The 12,101-nt window shown below is 47.2% G+C and overlaps 1 protein-coding gene and 1 long non-coding RNA gene across 2 annotated transcripts; one reads left to right on the top strand and one right to left on the bottom strand.

The window, feature by feature from the left end:
* Positions 1-225: 225 nt before the first annotated feature.
* Positions 226-8,743, top strand: LOC115599599. The gene is made up of 11 exons (XM_030464647.1): positions 226-251; positions 1,736-1,787; positions 2,449-2,608; positions 3,322-3,407; positions 3,965-4,174; positions 5,322-5,474; positions 6,856-7,008; positions 7,231-7,406; positions 7,585-7,678; positions 8,517-8,627; positions 8,719-8,743. Exons 1-10 carry the CDS (start codon positions 226-228, stop codon positions 8,598-8,600), a joined length of 1,194 nt encoding a protein of 397 aa, XP_030320507.1. The 3' UTR covers positions 8,601-8,627; positions 8,719-8,743.
* A 528-nt stretch (positions 8,744-9,271) lies between these two features.
* Positions 9,272-11,898, bottom strand: LOC115599608. Its single transcript, XR_003988530.1, has 3 exons — positions 11,749-11,898; positions 10,878-11,045; positions 9,272-9,440 (listed from the first exon to the last, which is right to left on the bottom strand). It is a non-coding gene; the product is annotated as an uncharacterized LOC115599608 (long non-coding RNA).
* Between the last annotated feature and the right edge of the window lie 203 nt (positions 11,899-12,101).

The raw sequence follows: 12,101 nt of genomic DNA, 5'->3' as shown, positions 1-12,101 counted from the left end.
TAGTGAAGGTGCGAGCCGGTGGTGGGGCTGCGGCCCCCCGGCCGCCCAGCGTGCTGCAGCACGCTGCTTTACTTACATCTCTCTCAATAAAAAGTTTTTGATTCATGTCAGCGTTTTTGACAGGAAGCAGCTCTGAGGAAAAGGTGACCAGTGAGGATGAGAATGCTTCTGCAGAGCAACCCGGTCCCAAAGTGTGGAAGGTTTGTGTGGCACAATACCGGCCAGATGGGAATCCTCTGCCAGACTCTCAGGTAAAAATGTCCTTTGCAAAAGCGTTATTTGGGCTGGAAAGCAGCTGCAGTTCCAGGCAATGTTGTTCTCTCCTTAGAAGCAGTCTCTGGCCTGCCAGGCTTTTTTCTGCTCTCAGTTTTTCCTGACAGCCCATAGCTGTGGCTGAGCCTGCAGTAGAGCTGTGGTTTGGCACAAAAGAGCAATCCATAGGTGACACGATAAACACCACATTGTTTCATTTCTTATTGTTCATTTGGGTCAGATTTGCAGACCCTGAAAGTTTCTCAGTTACTTTTCTAATCTCTTGCCTTCTTCTCCTGAGCTTGTCATTGCTTTCTGTACATTTGGTGATTAAATTTGTTTTAGATTCCTTTAGATTCGTTTTAACACGATTTAATTTTCTTGCCTTGATGTAAATGGAAGTGATGCATTCTTCTGGCATGGTACTGAAATGTAGGGGTATTTTGGTGAGTGTACTTGCAAAGGCTGATTTAGGCATCACTTCAAGGGATGTAAAAAGTTGTTTGTTGTGGTTTCAATTGAAAAACTAGTGTTGCTTCACTCCCTCTTTCTTTCTATTTCCAGAAAGAACCAAAGTGGACACTGCACCTAAAGACTACAGAGCAGCACAGCAAACCCAGTAAGCTCTTTGGAAAAGCTGGTGTGATATGCTGACCTGTAAAAGTAGCCTTGCTAAGGAGATTTTCCTATTTTTATTTCTGTTTTCTTCTCTAGTAAAGATGAAAGTTAAATCTTGAAGAGACAACACTTTCTCATTTCAGAAACAAATAAGCCATATCCCTAATACTAAGCTATCAATCCCCTGCTAAGCTTTGTCCCTGGCCAAGTCCTTCCTCTGTCCTGCCCATCCCTTCCCTGTCTCCTTTTTCAGACATTGCCAGGTGACTCCTCTCCAGGGCATTAATCTGGAAACTTGCCAATTGCAATTAAAAAAATAACTCCTTTTGTTCACAGGGATTTTTTTATTCCTTCTGCTTCCAGGCGATAGCCATGGTTCTAGAATCAAAAGTTACAAAAGGAAAGCCTCAGACATAGAACTGGGGAGCAGCAGAGTGAAATACAAACACTGAGTGTCCCCTTTCTTCCCTGCTGTGTAGGTTCCCTTCCAGCTGTGGCACCAGAGAAAGTGAAAGCTGTCACTTTTCTGGGGACTTCTTCCTTGGCTGCTGAGGTACTTTCTGTGAAAGACAGGGAGGTTTCTGTGGTGGGGCTGGGGAGGGTAGGAGGAAGATCCAGGAGCTGCTGGGATCTTGGTGTCTTCCTTCTTCTTTAGGCAGACAGAGTCTTTTTAGAGCAGTCAGTGGATTCATAAAGCAGCTGCTTGTTTCTGCTCGTTCCAGCTGTTTTCTTTGGTCTCTTTCAGAAGGAATCATACCAGGAAGAAGAGAATGAGGAGAAGCAGGAGGAGAGGGAATGCAGCAGGAAAGAGGAAAGAGCTGCAATTCCCACGTCTTTAAGTGAATCTGTTCCTGCTGTTGGCCAGCAGCAAAGAACCCAAAAAAGGTTCCCTGGGACAGCAGCAAAAGCCAGTACTGGTGAGAGAAATGTTGTAGTTCATTTCCTGTGTGTTAACTTGCACTGAGGAAGATCTGTATCTGTATTTTCTAAAGTGCTGCCTGATGTCTGAGATTGTATTTTTTCCTTCTGTCCACTGGCAGAGCTTGGATAAGACTCACTGCTGAGTTTGTCCTTCTTCATCTAAACCACTGCACATCTTCTGGATGCAGGGCTTGAGGGCTGGGGAGCAGCAGAGTGAAATACAAACACTGAGTGTCTCCCTTCTTCCCTGCTGTGTAGGTTCCCTTCCAGCTGTGGCAGCACAGAAGAAGAAAGCTGTCAGGTTTCTGTTGCCTTCTTCCTCAGATTCTGAGGTACTTTCTGTGAAAGAAAAGGGAGGTTTCTGTGGTGGGGCTGGGGAGGGCAGGAGGAAGATCCAGGAGCTGCTGGGATCTTGGTGTAACTGAAAGGCAGCTGGGCTGAAGTGGGGAAGTGCTTCTGAGGGGTGAGATTCAGGACCTCAGGCATTTCTTTGTGCTGCTTCAGATTCCCTTGGGAAGATGGAAGGCCTTGTACAAGAGAGCTCAAGAAAGTCTTCCTTCTTCTTTAGGCAGACACAGTCTTTTTAGAGCAGTCAGTGGGTGATAAAGCAGCTGCTTGTTTCTGCTCTTTGCAGCTGTTTTCTTTGATCTCTTTCAGAAGGAATCATCTGATGAGGAAGAGGAGCAGAAGAGGGAATGCAGCAGTGAAGAGGAAAGAACTGCAATTCCCAAGTATTTCAATGAATCTGTTCCTGCTCTTTGCCAGCAGCAAAGAACCAAAAAAAGGCTCCAGAGGACAGCAGCAAAAGCCAGTACTGGTGAGAGAAATGTTGTAGTTCATTTCCTGTGTGTTAACTTGCACTGAGGAAGAATCTGGATCTGGATTTTCTAAGGTGCTGCCTGATGTCTGAGATTGTAATTTTTTTCCTGGTGAATGCTGCTGGCCACTGGCAGAGGAGGAAAAAAAGAAGTGTTCTTGCTCTTGGCTGAAGCCAGGGAAAGCTTTGAGTTGATCTGAGGGAAAGCCCTTTTTTTCCAGTGCCTCAGCTGCTCTGGTTTTACAATGTAGGAGGTGTGTGCAGTGCCCCCCATGTGTGTGTGTGCTGGAAAGCATTGCCAGCTGGGCCAGAGGGGAGCACTTGTGTTCCTCAGCTCAGGCCTCAGAGCAGGAGGAGGAGGAGGCCCCCTTTGCATTGCTGGAAGCATCTTGTCATTACTGCATGGACCACAGTGTATCTGAGAGAGAGATCCTGCACCTTGAAGACACTGGAGTGATTTATTTGTGGCCATCCTGATATTGAGAAACTTTCTTTTTTACATAAAAAAGAGGAAAATGCTGCTAAAGAAAAGAGTTAACACCACTGCACATTCAATCTGTATTCTGATCATTTTCTCTCCAGCAGCTCACAGATTTGAGGGGAGGTGTTGCTTTGTGTAAAGATTTTTCTCACCATTAATCAAGGTGCACTCTGGGAGTCAATATGTAGCATTAAGCCATGCTGGTTGTAAGAATCTGTGTTTTTCACTGTAGGTGAGCACCCAGCATCCACCTTCCGTGTGTCCTCTCCAGCTGAAAAAGGAGGCCTGAAGGATGGCACTGAAAAATCTGGGGTGCAGGTATGTGAAGCCAAACATTTTGGATGAGAGTCTGGACTGGTAAATGGCATTATACAGAAAATAGCATTTTACTGTAAGGTAAAAAAAAAGTAACTAGAGAGTGACTAATGGTGATGGCAGAGTCCTGCAGAGGGAGGAGTAACTTTGTGAGAGAAAGCTCATGTGAAAAACCTTGAGATGTGGAGACCTTTGATGCTTTCCTTGCAAAAAATAGGTGTGTTTGGCTGTGTTAGGAAGTGTTTGAAAAGTTTTTTTTCTGAGGGCATTCATGAGGGGAATAGGGCAGGCATCCTGTTGGTGTTGGGCATGTGGGGCAGGGCAGGGCAGAGGGGTCTGGAGTGCTGTGTAACACCTCAGGGGGGAGTGGAGCTCATTATTCCCACTTTGAGGGCATGGTTTAGTGGGCATGGTGGTGTTGGTTTCCCAGTTGGACTGGAGGATCCAGAGGTCTTTTCCAGCCTTGCTGATTCTGTGGTTCTATGGCTCTGGCTCTGTCCACACAGGAGCCATGGCCCCAACTCCAGAGGGGAAGCTCCCAGCTCCCTTTACTCCACCAGGTGCTGGAAGATGTGCAGGAGCAGCAGCTCATCCAAGGAAGGGCAGTGCCTGTAGCACTGGGATGGGTGCACACCGTTTACCAGAAGCTCACTGCTGCTACTGAGAAGTATGTTTACCTGGTGGAAGAGAGGAACAAGAATTGGAAGGCCCAGTGTGCTGCTTTAAGAAAGCAAGTGTTGAATTACAAGACTGAGAGAGGAAAAAGAGAGGTAAAGTATCCACTGTTTGCAGTGTTGAAGACTCTTAGCAGTGTTGTGGTGTTCTGTTCTGTGTTCTGGGCCCCCTTGTGAGGGACCTGCCTGTTCCTCCAGATGTCAACTTCAGCCACTGACCTAAGCTTTCTCTTCTCTGCTTTGTGATGTGTAGCAATATTTAAATGTGTTCTTTGTGGCTGTGGTAAGGCTGAATAACTGGACAAAGGACTGGTCAGAATGTCAGTTAAACTGTTGTGCAAATCCTACCAGTCCCAGGCAGATTTAAAAGTTGCCATACCCACTGTGTTCATCTTGACTTTCTGGAGAAGAGGAACCAGTCCTGTTGAGTAATTAGGCACTGGGGTGTGGTTTGTCTGCCTTAGTGATGTGCACAGTGCTTTAAAATGACATTTCTCTCTTCCTCTCAGCCCCAGAGTGTTGGAATGAGGTGAAGACCTGCATGTGTCAGATAACCACCTTATTCTTCATTTTTCAGTTTCTTTAAGAGGGAAGAACTCCAGCAGTGCTTCCAATGGCTCTCCCCTGTGAAACGCTTTGTATTCTTAGTGCCAAAATCTCAGGTTCCTTTGGGAGATGGTAGTTGGGTGGGTGGCTGGCTGGCTGGAGGGACTGTCCAGAGTTTGGAAAGCAAATGAGTGAGCAGGGAGGCAGTTGTTACTCTAAACCAAACTTGGTCAGAAGACTGCAAAGGGATGGGTTTCAGTTTAAACTTAGTCTGTCTCAAAAGAGCTTTCAGATAGCTGTATTCATTTCAATCTGTGTGTGTAGAGGAGACACAGACTCAAGACCAAATCCAAATAATAATACAAAGTCCTGCCTTTAGTTGCCAGAGCAGTATCTGCAGTCCAGCTCTTGAATCACAAGAGATTGCTCTGACTCTTGTTAATAAAATACATGGTTCAGGTCATTCTGGTGTATTGTTCAAGACCAATATTACTTGAGCCTTTGTTATGAGTTAGCAAAGAGAAATCCTCATGAGCAGCTGCTGGTAGTTTGGAGGTGCTCAGCTGCTGACTGCTGGGGGCAGGCAAAATTTTCTTACTTTTGAGTTGAGTTCCAGGACAGGTCTAAGTGTACAATCAAATAGGTTACAGTAAAGGCACAGCTCATGTTCTTAGCACTCATCTCACCATTTCCTCAGGACACAGTCAGACAGCTGCAGCAGGAGCTTGCTGCTGCTCTTAAGAAGCTCTCTGTGGCAGAAGGGTCTCTTGAAGAGTCCACGAGGCGCTGCAGGACCCTGGAGGAAGCCAACCTGGGCCTGAGAAAGGAACTGAGAGAGGCTGAAGAGAAGGTACATGAAGTTGTCCCAAATTCCTGAACACACTCCAGCACATCCCAGAGCTGGGATGATGTGTGGAGGAATGGCACTGGTTTATAAACCTGGTGTCCATGTCTGTGAGGGATGAGGACACTGTGTCCTTACTTGGTCCAAGGTTTATGTGTGGGAAGGTGCTCTGCAAAAGAGACTGACCTGTCTGTTGCTTAATTATATTTGGTTTGGCCCAGCAGTTTGTCTGATTTCTGAAGGGCATAGAAATACTGGACTGCTGCATTTGGGCTTCTTTTTGCTCACTATGCTTCCCCTCACCCCCCTCTCTGGTAACAGAGGATGACAGAATAGTTTTGGTGGGAAAAGCCCTTTAGGATCCAGTCCAGGTGTTAACCCAGCACTGCCAAGACCACCACTGCACCTGCCCCTCAGCACCACATCTCCAGGTCTTCAGGGATGTGGAGTACCTTGAGTGCTGGTGCCTCAAGCCCTTCCCTGGACAGCCAGTTCCAGTGCCTGACAACCCTTGAGGTGCAAACCTTTTTCCTGGCACTTGGCCTTGCTGAACCTCTTAGAGTCGACCCTGGCCCATGGATCCAGGCTGTCCAGGTCCCTCTGCAGGGCCTTCCTACCCTCAAGCAGCTCAACACTCCCACCCAACTTGGTGTCATCTGCAAAGGTACTGAGGGTGCACCCCCTGCCCTCATCCTGATCATTGGGAAAGATGTTGAAGAGAAGGGGCCCCAAGACTGAGCCCTGGGGAACACCACTGGTGAACAGAGACCAAAAGGATTTAATCCATTTACCAGCAAGGGGATGGCTCTGAATGGGTTTTCACTTATTCTGCATAGATCTATATCTCCAGATACAAATATTCTGTTTCTTTTTCCCCCTTGTTTGGCCTTGCTGCAGTTGCCCATCCTGAAGCAGCCTTCTTGCAAGGGAACTACAAGCTGCTTGTTGAGTCCCTCTCACTGTGTTGTTACAAAAATTAAAGGAGAGAGGCCTGGGAGATCTGAAAGAGAAATGATCTGCTTATGAGGGGAGGAATGAAGTCACTTTAGGAGAGGGATGAAGTTTTATTTTCCTATTTTCAATGGAGGAGGAAAAGAGTGGATAAAGAGAGTGCCATGAGGGTTGGAGGTTGAGTGTTTCTGCTTGGAACCATGCTGTAGGGAATCAGAGGAGGGATGGGAGAGAGCAGTCTAGAGAATTGTGGAGTAACATGGTTTGTGTTCATTTGGTAGGAGGGGAGAAGATTTGAATGTATTTGCAGTGCTGACAGTTGTTTGGGTAGCAGGCATTTGCAGATATGGGGAGTGCCCAGAGCAGTATCTGCAGTCCAGCTCTTGAATCACAAGAGATTGCTTTGACTCTTGGTAATACAGTACCATTTCCTCAGGACACAGTCAGACAGCTGCAGCAGGAGCTTGCTGCTGCTCTTAAGAAGCTCTCTGTGGCAGAAGGGTCTCTTGAAGAGTCCACGAGGCGCTGCAGGACCCTGGAGGAAGCCAACCTGGGCCTGAGAAAGGAACTGAGAAAGGCTAAAACCAAGGTACATGAAGCTGTACCAGAACTCCTGAGCACACTCCAGCACATCCCAAAGATGTGTTCATTGGGTAGTAGGAGTGAAAGTTGGAATGTATTTGCAGTGCTGAGAGTTGTTTGGGTAGCAGCTGTGTGCAGACATGGGCAGTCCTTGAGTTCTTCAGCAGCAGCTGAGTCCTCTCTGTGAAGCCTCTGTTGACTGCTGGGGATTCTTGCTGTGTTTTTACAGTGTCAGGAACTGGAAAAGCAGCAGCTTCATTATGAGCATCATATTCAGTACTGGATGAGTACCTTAAAGGACAGGGATAGAGAACTGAAGGATAAGTCCCAACAAGTACAAGATCTCCTGTCCTTTTCTCTGGAGACCAGGGCTAGAGTAAAACAGCTGGAACAACGTGTGCAGTGGTAAGAGACAAACACAGAGAACCAAGGTGTCTGTCCCTGGCTAGGCTTGTGTGAAAAGCACAGCACAGCCTCGTTGCATCACAGCAGGTTAACAGATGATTTTGGAGGTGCTTTTGGTTTGTCTTTTCCCCTGCTGCTCTGGTGGATTTCTGTCATAAGACCTGTCTTTCTTTTTAAGCCTCTCCATGCAAAATATCAGACTGGAAGGCACAGTGAAGCAGCAAAGGAGTTGGATTGAAGCCCTTCGGGGAGACGTGGAAGCCTCTGCCTCAGTAAGCTGGTCCTCACCTTGCCTTGTTGTGAGCTCCTGAGCCTCCTTCCCCATTGCTGTGGGGAAAAGCTAAGATGAGGTTTTCCTGGAGAGCTGAGGGGAGCTCAGTTCCTGCCTTCTCCTGCATACAGGCTGCTGGGACAGCATCCTGGCCCATCCCCAGCTTTCTGGCTTTGAGAGCTTTCTGTGGTACTCCAGGGAATGCTCCGTAATGATCTAAAAGCTGCGGATTTGTCCCAAATCCAGTGGTGTGACTGTTGTCTGCCTTAGGCCCCTCCTGGCCTCAGATGCTGCTTCAGACACTTGCTACCATGTGTGTGATGAAAGGGATGCATCAGGTGAACTCCTGGGAATTCCTCAGGGGATATTGATGCCAGAGGCCTGCCTGGCATCCCCAGGCTGGAACACAACGACTCCCCAGAGCTTTTGCTGTGCAGAATTGCTTTTCCTTTGGCCACTGGGGGTGCCTTTGTTTTCCTGAAGCAGTGAAGAGGAATGCCTGTGGGATCATTTCCCAGGCAAGCCTTGGAATTCCCCACTGCTGCTGCTGCTGCTCAGTGGTTGGTTTTAGCTTGGATAAGGTGCTCTCAGCTGGGAATGAAGGAATCCTCTTTGTATTTAACTGGTGGGTGAGGGTTGTGGTGAAGACTGCTTGTGACAGTGTGACTTTGCTGTCCTGATGCTGAGGAGAGGAGAGGGAAAGCAGTCAGGGTGCTGGTCCTTCCCCTCTGGTTCTCAGGGCTTGGTTTTCAGATGTCCTGGGGGTGGGAAAAGCTCCTCCTGATGGTTTTCACTGCAGTTGCTTTGTGTCCCACATGGTGTTCTCCCTCTCCTTGAAGAAAAGAGCAGAGGAGATGCCTGCAACCAGTTTTACAGTGCCCTCAGACTGTGGCGGCCATTTTGAGCATTGGTGCTGGGTATAATAGGAATGAAGAGGTGAAGAGGTGGATGTAAGTATTCATTTTTTAGTAACAAGGAGTCTGGAACTACCGGTCTGGAAAGTCAGAGTGTGTCTTCTTGCTTCTTTTAATGCTTTTCTAGGCTTGTCAGCTTGGAAGACTTGATTACTAGCAGAGGAGGAGCACCAGCAGCAGGTACATGAGAGGCTTCTGTGTTTTACACTTTGCATTTTCTCACAGAGTGCTGCTAAAGCATCCAGGAAATTCCTGTTGTAGATCCTTGAGCTGAATCAGCAGGTTCTGTTCCACTTTGGTGCTGGATCTGCTGGGCAAATCTTGGTCCCTTTGGGTAGCAGCATCAATAGCACTGCTGATCTGAAAAGGTTTTCTTGCTCTCAGGAGATGCAGAGCTGGCAGAGAAGCAGGGAGGGGATGTTCTGTGGTGGGGTTTTTGTGTCTACAGCTTCATGAACTTTCTTGTCAGATGGAGAAAGAGCCTGAGGCAGCCATGGAAGGAGAAAGATGAAGGAGGACTGACCAAGCCCTGGGTGATCTCTGGTCAAACAAGGTAAAGTGCACACACTGCCCCTTCCCTGGAACATGAACACAACAGCTGAAGTTCTTGCCCATGCTCTTGCCCATGTGCTCTGACAGTTTAGCAGCTCCAGAGAAAACCACAGACAAGGTAACTGGTGCTATGGGCTTTATGTGAAAACAACAAGTCAAAAATTCACAAATGTTCTAGAAGCAAAGACAAACATGAACCAGAAACATGAACAAAGAAAGGCTGGCTACTCCTTCTTGATTTTTTTCAAGGGAGGTTCCATTTGAGAAGAAGAGTTTGTACAAGAGGGAGACTTGGACCTTAAAAAAAAACCACAAAAAACACAATTAAAAAATTGATTCCAAACAATCTCCCAGTTTGATTCAGCTTTCTGGTTTTTTGTTTTCTTCTCCAGGTGCTCATACCAAAGGTTCTTTCAGCTACTGAAATAATGTTAGTGCCAGTCCAACAAGGAGATAACAAGTCAAAGTTCCTGTTTACAAGAGAGAAAAACTTCTGTGTTCATCACAATTCCAAGAAACAAAACATGGCCAAGGTGAGAAAATAAATCTTGTGTGCAAATACAAAAGGTGAACATCCCACTAACAGCTGAGAATTCCTGCGTGGTTTAGGGACTATTTCAGAATTACTTTTGTCTTGTTTTAGTTATTATTGGAACCACTTTGACATTCTTGTTATGTCAGAGGCACTTTACTGTAACTACACCATGAGGTGCTATCAGTGCTTTTTAAATTGTGAGTTTTGTTTGATCTCTAAGCTTTTATGAACACAATGCACCCCTACAACCTAGCTAGAACAAATCTGTACCAAAGGGAAGGACTAAATTAACACTTCAGTAATAGATAAAACTAAGACTCCTTCTTCTCCAGCTCAGAGAAAGCAGCTTGGCCATTTGGAGATGGCTGAACTGAAGAAATTTTAAAATGTCCTAAAACAACAGCAGTGACTTTTCCAATCATTTGTTCAATGCAGATCAACTGATTTGTTCAAAAGAAGTCTGGAACCTGATTTTTACTGGGAGATCAATTTCTTCTTCTTCCTGTTCATTCAGATTTCCATCACAGCCTGCAGGTTTGTTTCATTTCTCTGTGTAATTATGGCTTCCTCATAGAGCTTTTCTTTTCCAGAGTCCTCTTTTCAATCATGTCTTGGAATTTCATTGTAATTAATCTCAGTGTTGGCAGAGATCCCCTTTGTTAGAGCCAGCTCAGATTAAGCCATTTCAGATGTAATTCCCTCTTGTTTTCTCCTCACCTATCTCTGCATCCTTCTCTCATTGCAAACCAGCCACTATAAAAGTTATGTGTTATGGCCTTGTTTTGCAAGTCACAAGTAGTGATCTGTAGAGCTTACATTTAGAATTATAGAATTATAATTATAATTTTGTAATTATAATTATATAATTATAGAATGCTTACATCTCCCAGGGTGTTTGGCCATCTGTGGAGCAAAATGCTCTGGCTCTGACTCAATGACCTGATGGAGTGGGGAGAGGGGAAACAAAAAAAACCCCACCCCATTAATTTTATCTGAAATCACTTTAAAAAAACCCAAATTCTCTATTTCTAGTTCCCTACCACTGGTGGTTGAGACTTGCTCTTTGGGGTCAAGAAGACTTGGAGAGGCTGATTGCATTCCTGCAGGAACCTGAGAGCCCTTGGGAATACAAGCAAAGAGTTGGAAAAATAAGTCCAGTGAAATATAAGAATCAGCACATCCAGTGACAGAAACCTCACCTTCTCACCCCAGAAACTGCTGAATAACCGAGAGGAAGGTCTGGGAAGTTGAGTGGCACTCCCCAGAGAAGAGGAAGATAAATCAGTCCTGAGTGGGGGTGGCTGCTGCTGTCTCCTCTTCCTGAGCCTGTTTGTGTAGCCAGTTCCATTCCTGAAGTTATTCACTAGCTGGAAATTAAAAGGTGATTTGAAATGAACAGAGCCCTCTGCAAATGGCATTTCCTCTTTTATTCCTCCCCGTGCTATCAATCTGAAAGAGTAAAGATCAACTTCTAAATCCTGAAACACATCCCATGAAGCACTGTTTGTGGCTGGGAGCTCAGAGGATCTGTGTTTGAAGTTCTTCAGTGTAAACACTGAATTTCAAAGTGGAGCAATCACGTGAAACACAAGTGTGAGGTGAACCTGACAGGTTATCTCTAAACAGCTGTAAGATTCCCTGAAAACTTTTTCCACTCTTTTTTTTGGGGGGGGATATTTTTAAACCTGGGCACCCTACACCCCACACCCTTCCCCAGCCAGCGCAGGGCAGAGCAGAGCAGAGCATCACCTCCCATCACCTTCCAGCCACCTCTTTGGAATTCCCCCTGCCCAGGACACCCCCAGGACACCCCCAGTTCAGCCCCAGCCCCCAGGACACTCCGCTCGCCCGCCGTGGCCACCGCATCCCCGTCCGCGGAGCCACTGCCCAGCGGCTGAATCCCGCCCGGCCGCCAGGGGGCGCTGCGGAGAAGGAGGAGGAGAGAGGAGGAGAGGAGGAGAGAGAGGAAGGCGGAAGCGGAAGCGATGGCGCCGATGGCGCCCGGTGCCGGGAGTTGGTAACCGCCGGGGCGGTACCGCGGAGCCGCTTCGGCTTTGTTTGGGTCGGTACCGCTGGGGAATGGGCGTGAGCACCCGCAGCGGGGTGAGCTTTGGAGGCTGGGCAGCGGTTCCGGGGAGGAAGAAGGCGGTGGGGCAGGTTCCCTTCCAGCTGTGGCAGCAGAGAAGCAGAAAGCTGTCAGGTTCGTGTTGGCTTCTGCCTCGGGTCAGAGAATCACAGAATGGGCTGGGTTGGAAGGGACCTCAGAGATCATCAAGTCCAACCCTTGATCCACTCCCCCCGTGGTTCCCAGCCCATGGCACTCAGTGCCACATCCAGGCTCTTTGGAAAGATCTCCAGACACGGAGAATCCACTACTTCCCTGGGCAGCCCATTCCAATGCCTGATCACCCTCTCCAGAAAGA

The sequence above is a fragment of the Calypte anna genome, chromosome 24 (assembly GCF_003957555.1).
Source record: "Calypte anna isolate BGI_N300 chromosome 24, bCalAnn1_v1.p, whole genome shotgun sequence".
In the NCBI taxonomy this organism is placed as follows: domain Eukaryota; kingdom Metazoa; phylum Chordata; class Aves; order Apodiformes; family Trochilidae; genus Calypte; species Calypte anna.
The sequence above is the reverse complement of the archived record's forward strand: the minus strand, read 5'-3'. Positions and strand labels throughout refer to the sequence as shown.

Coding starts and splice junctions, on each gene's coding strand:
- LOC115599599 (XM_030464647.1), top strand. CDS start 226: ATGGGAATCCTCTGCCAGACTCTCAG. Junction 5,475..6,855: donor TGAGAGAGGCTGAAGAGAAG/GTACATGAAGTT, acceptor CCATTTCCTCAG/GACACAGTCAGACAGCTGCA. Junction 7,009..7,230: donor TGAGAAAGGCTAAAACCAAG/GTACATGAAGCT, acceptor GTGTTTTTACAG/TGTCAGGAACTGGAAAAGCA.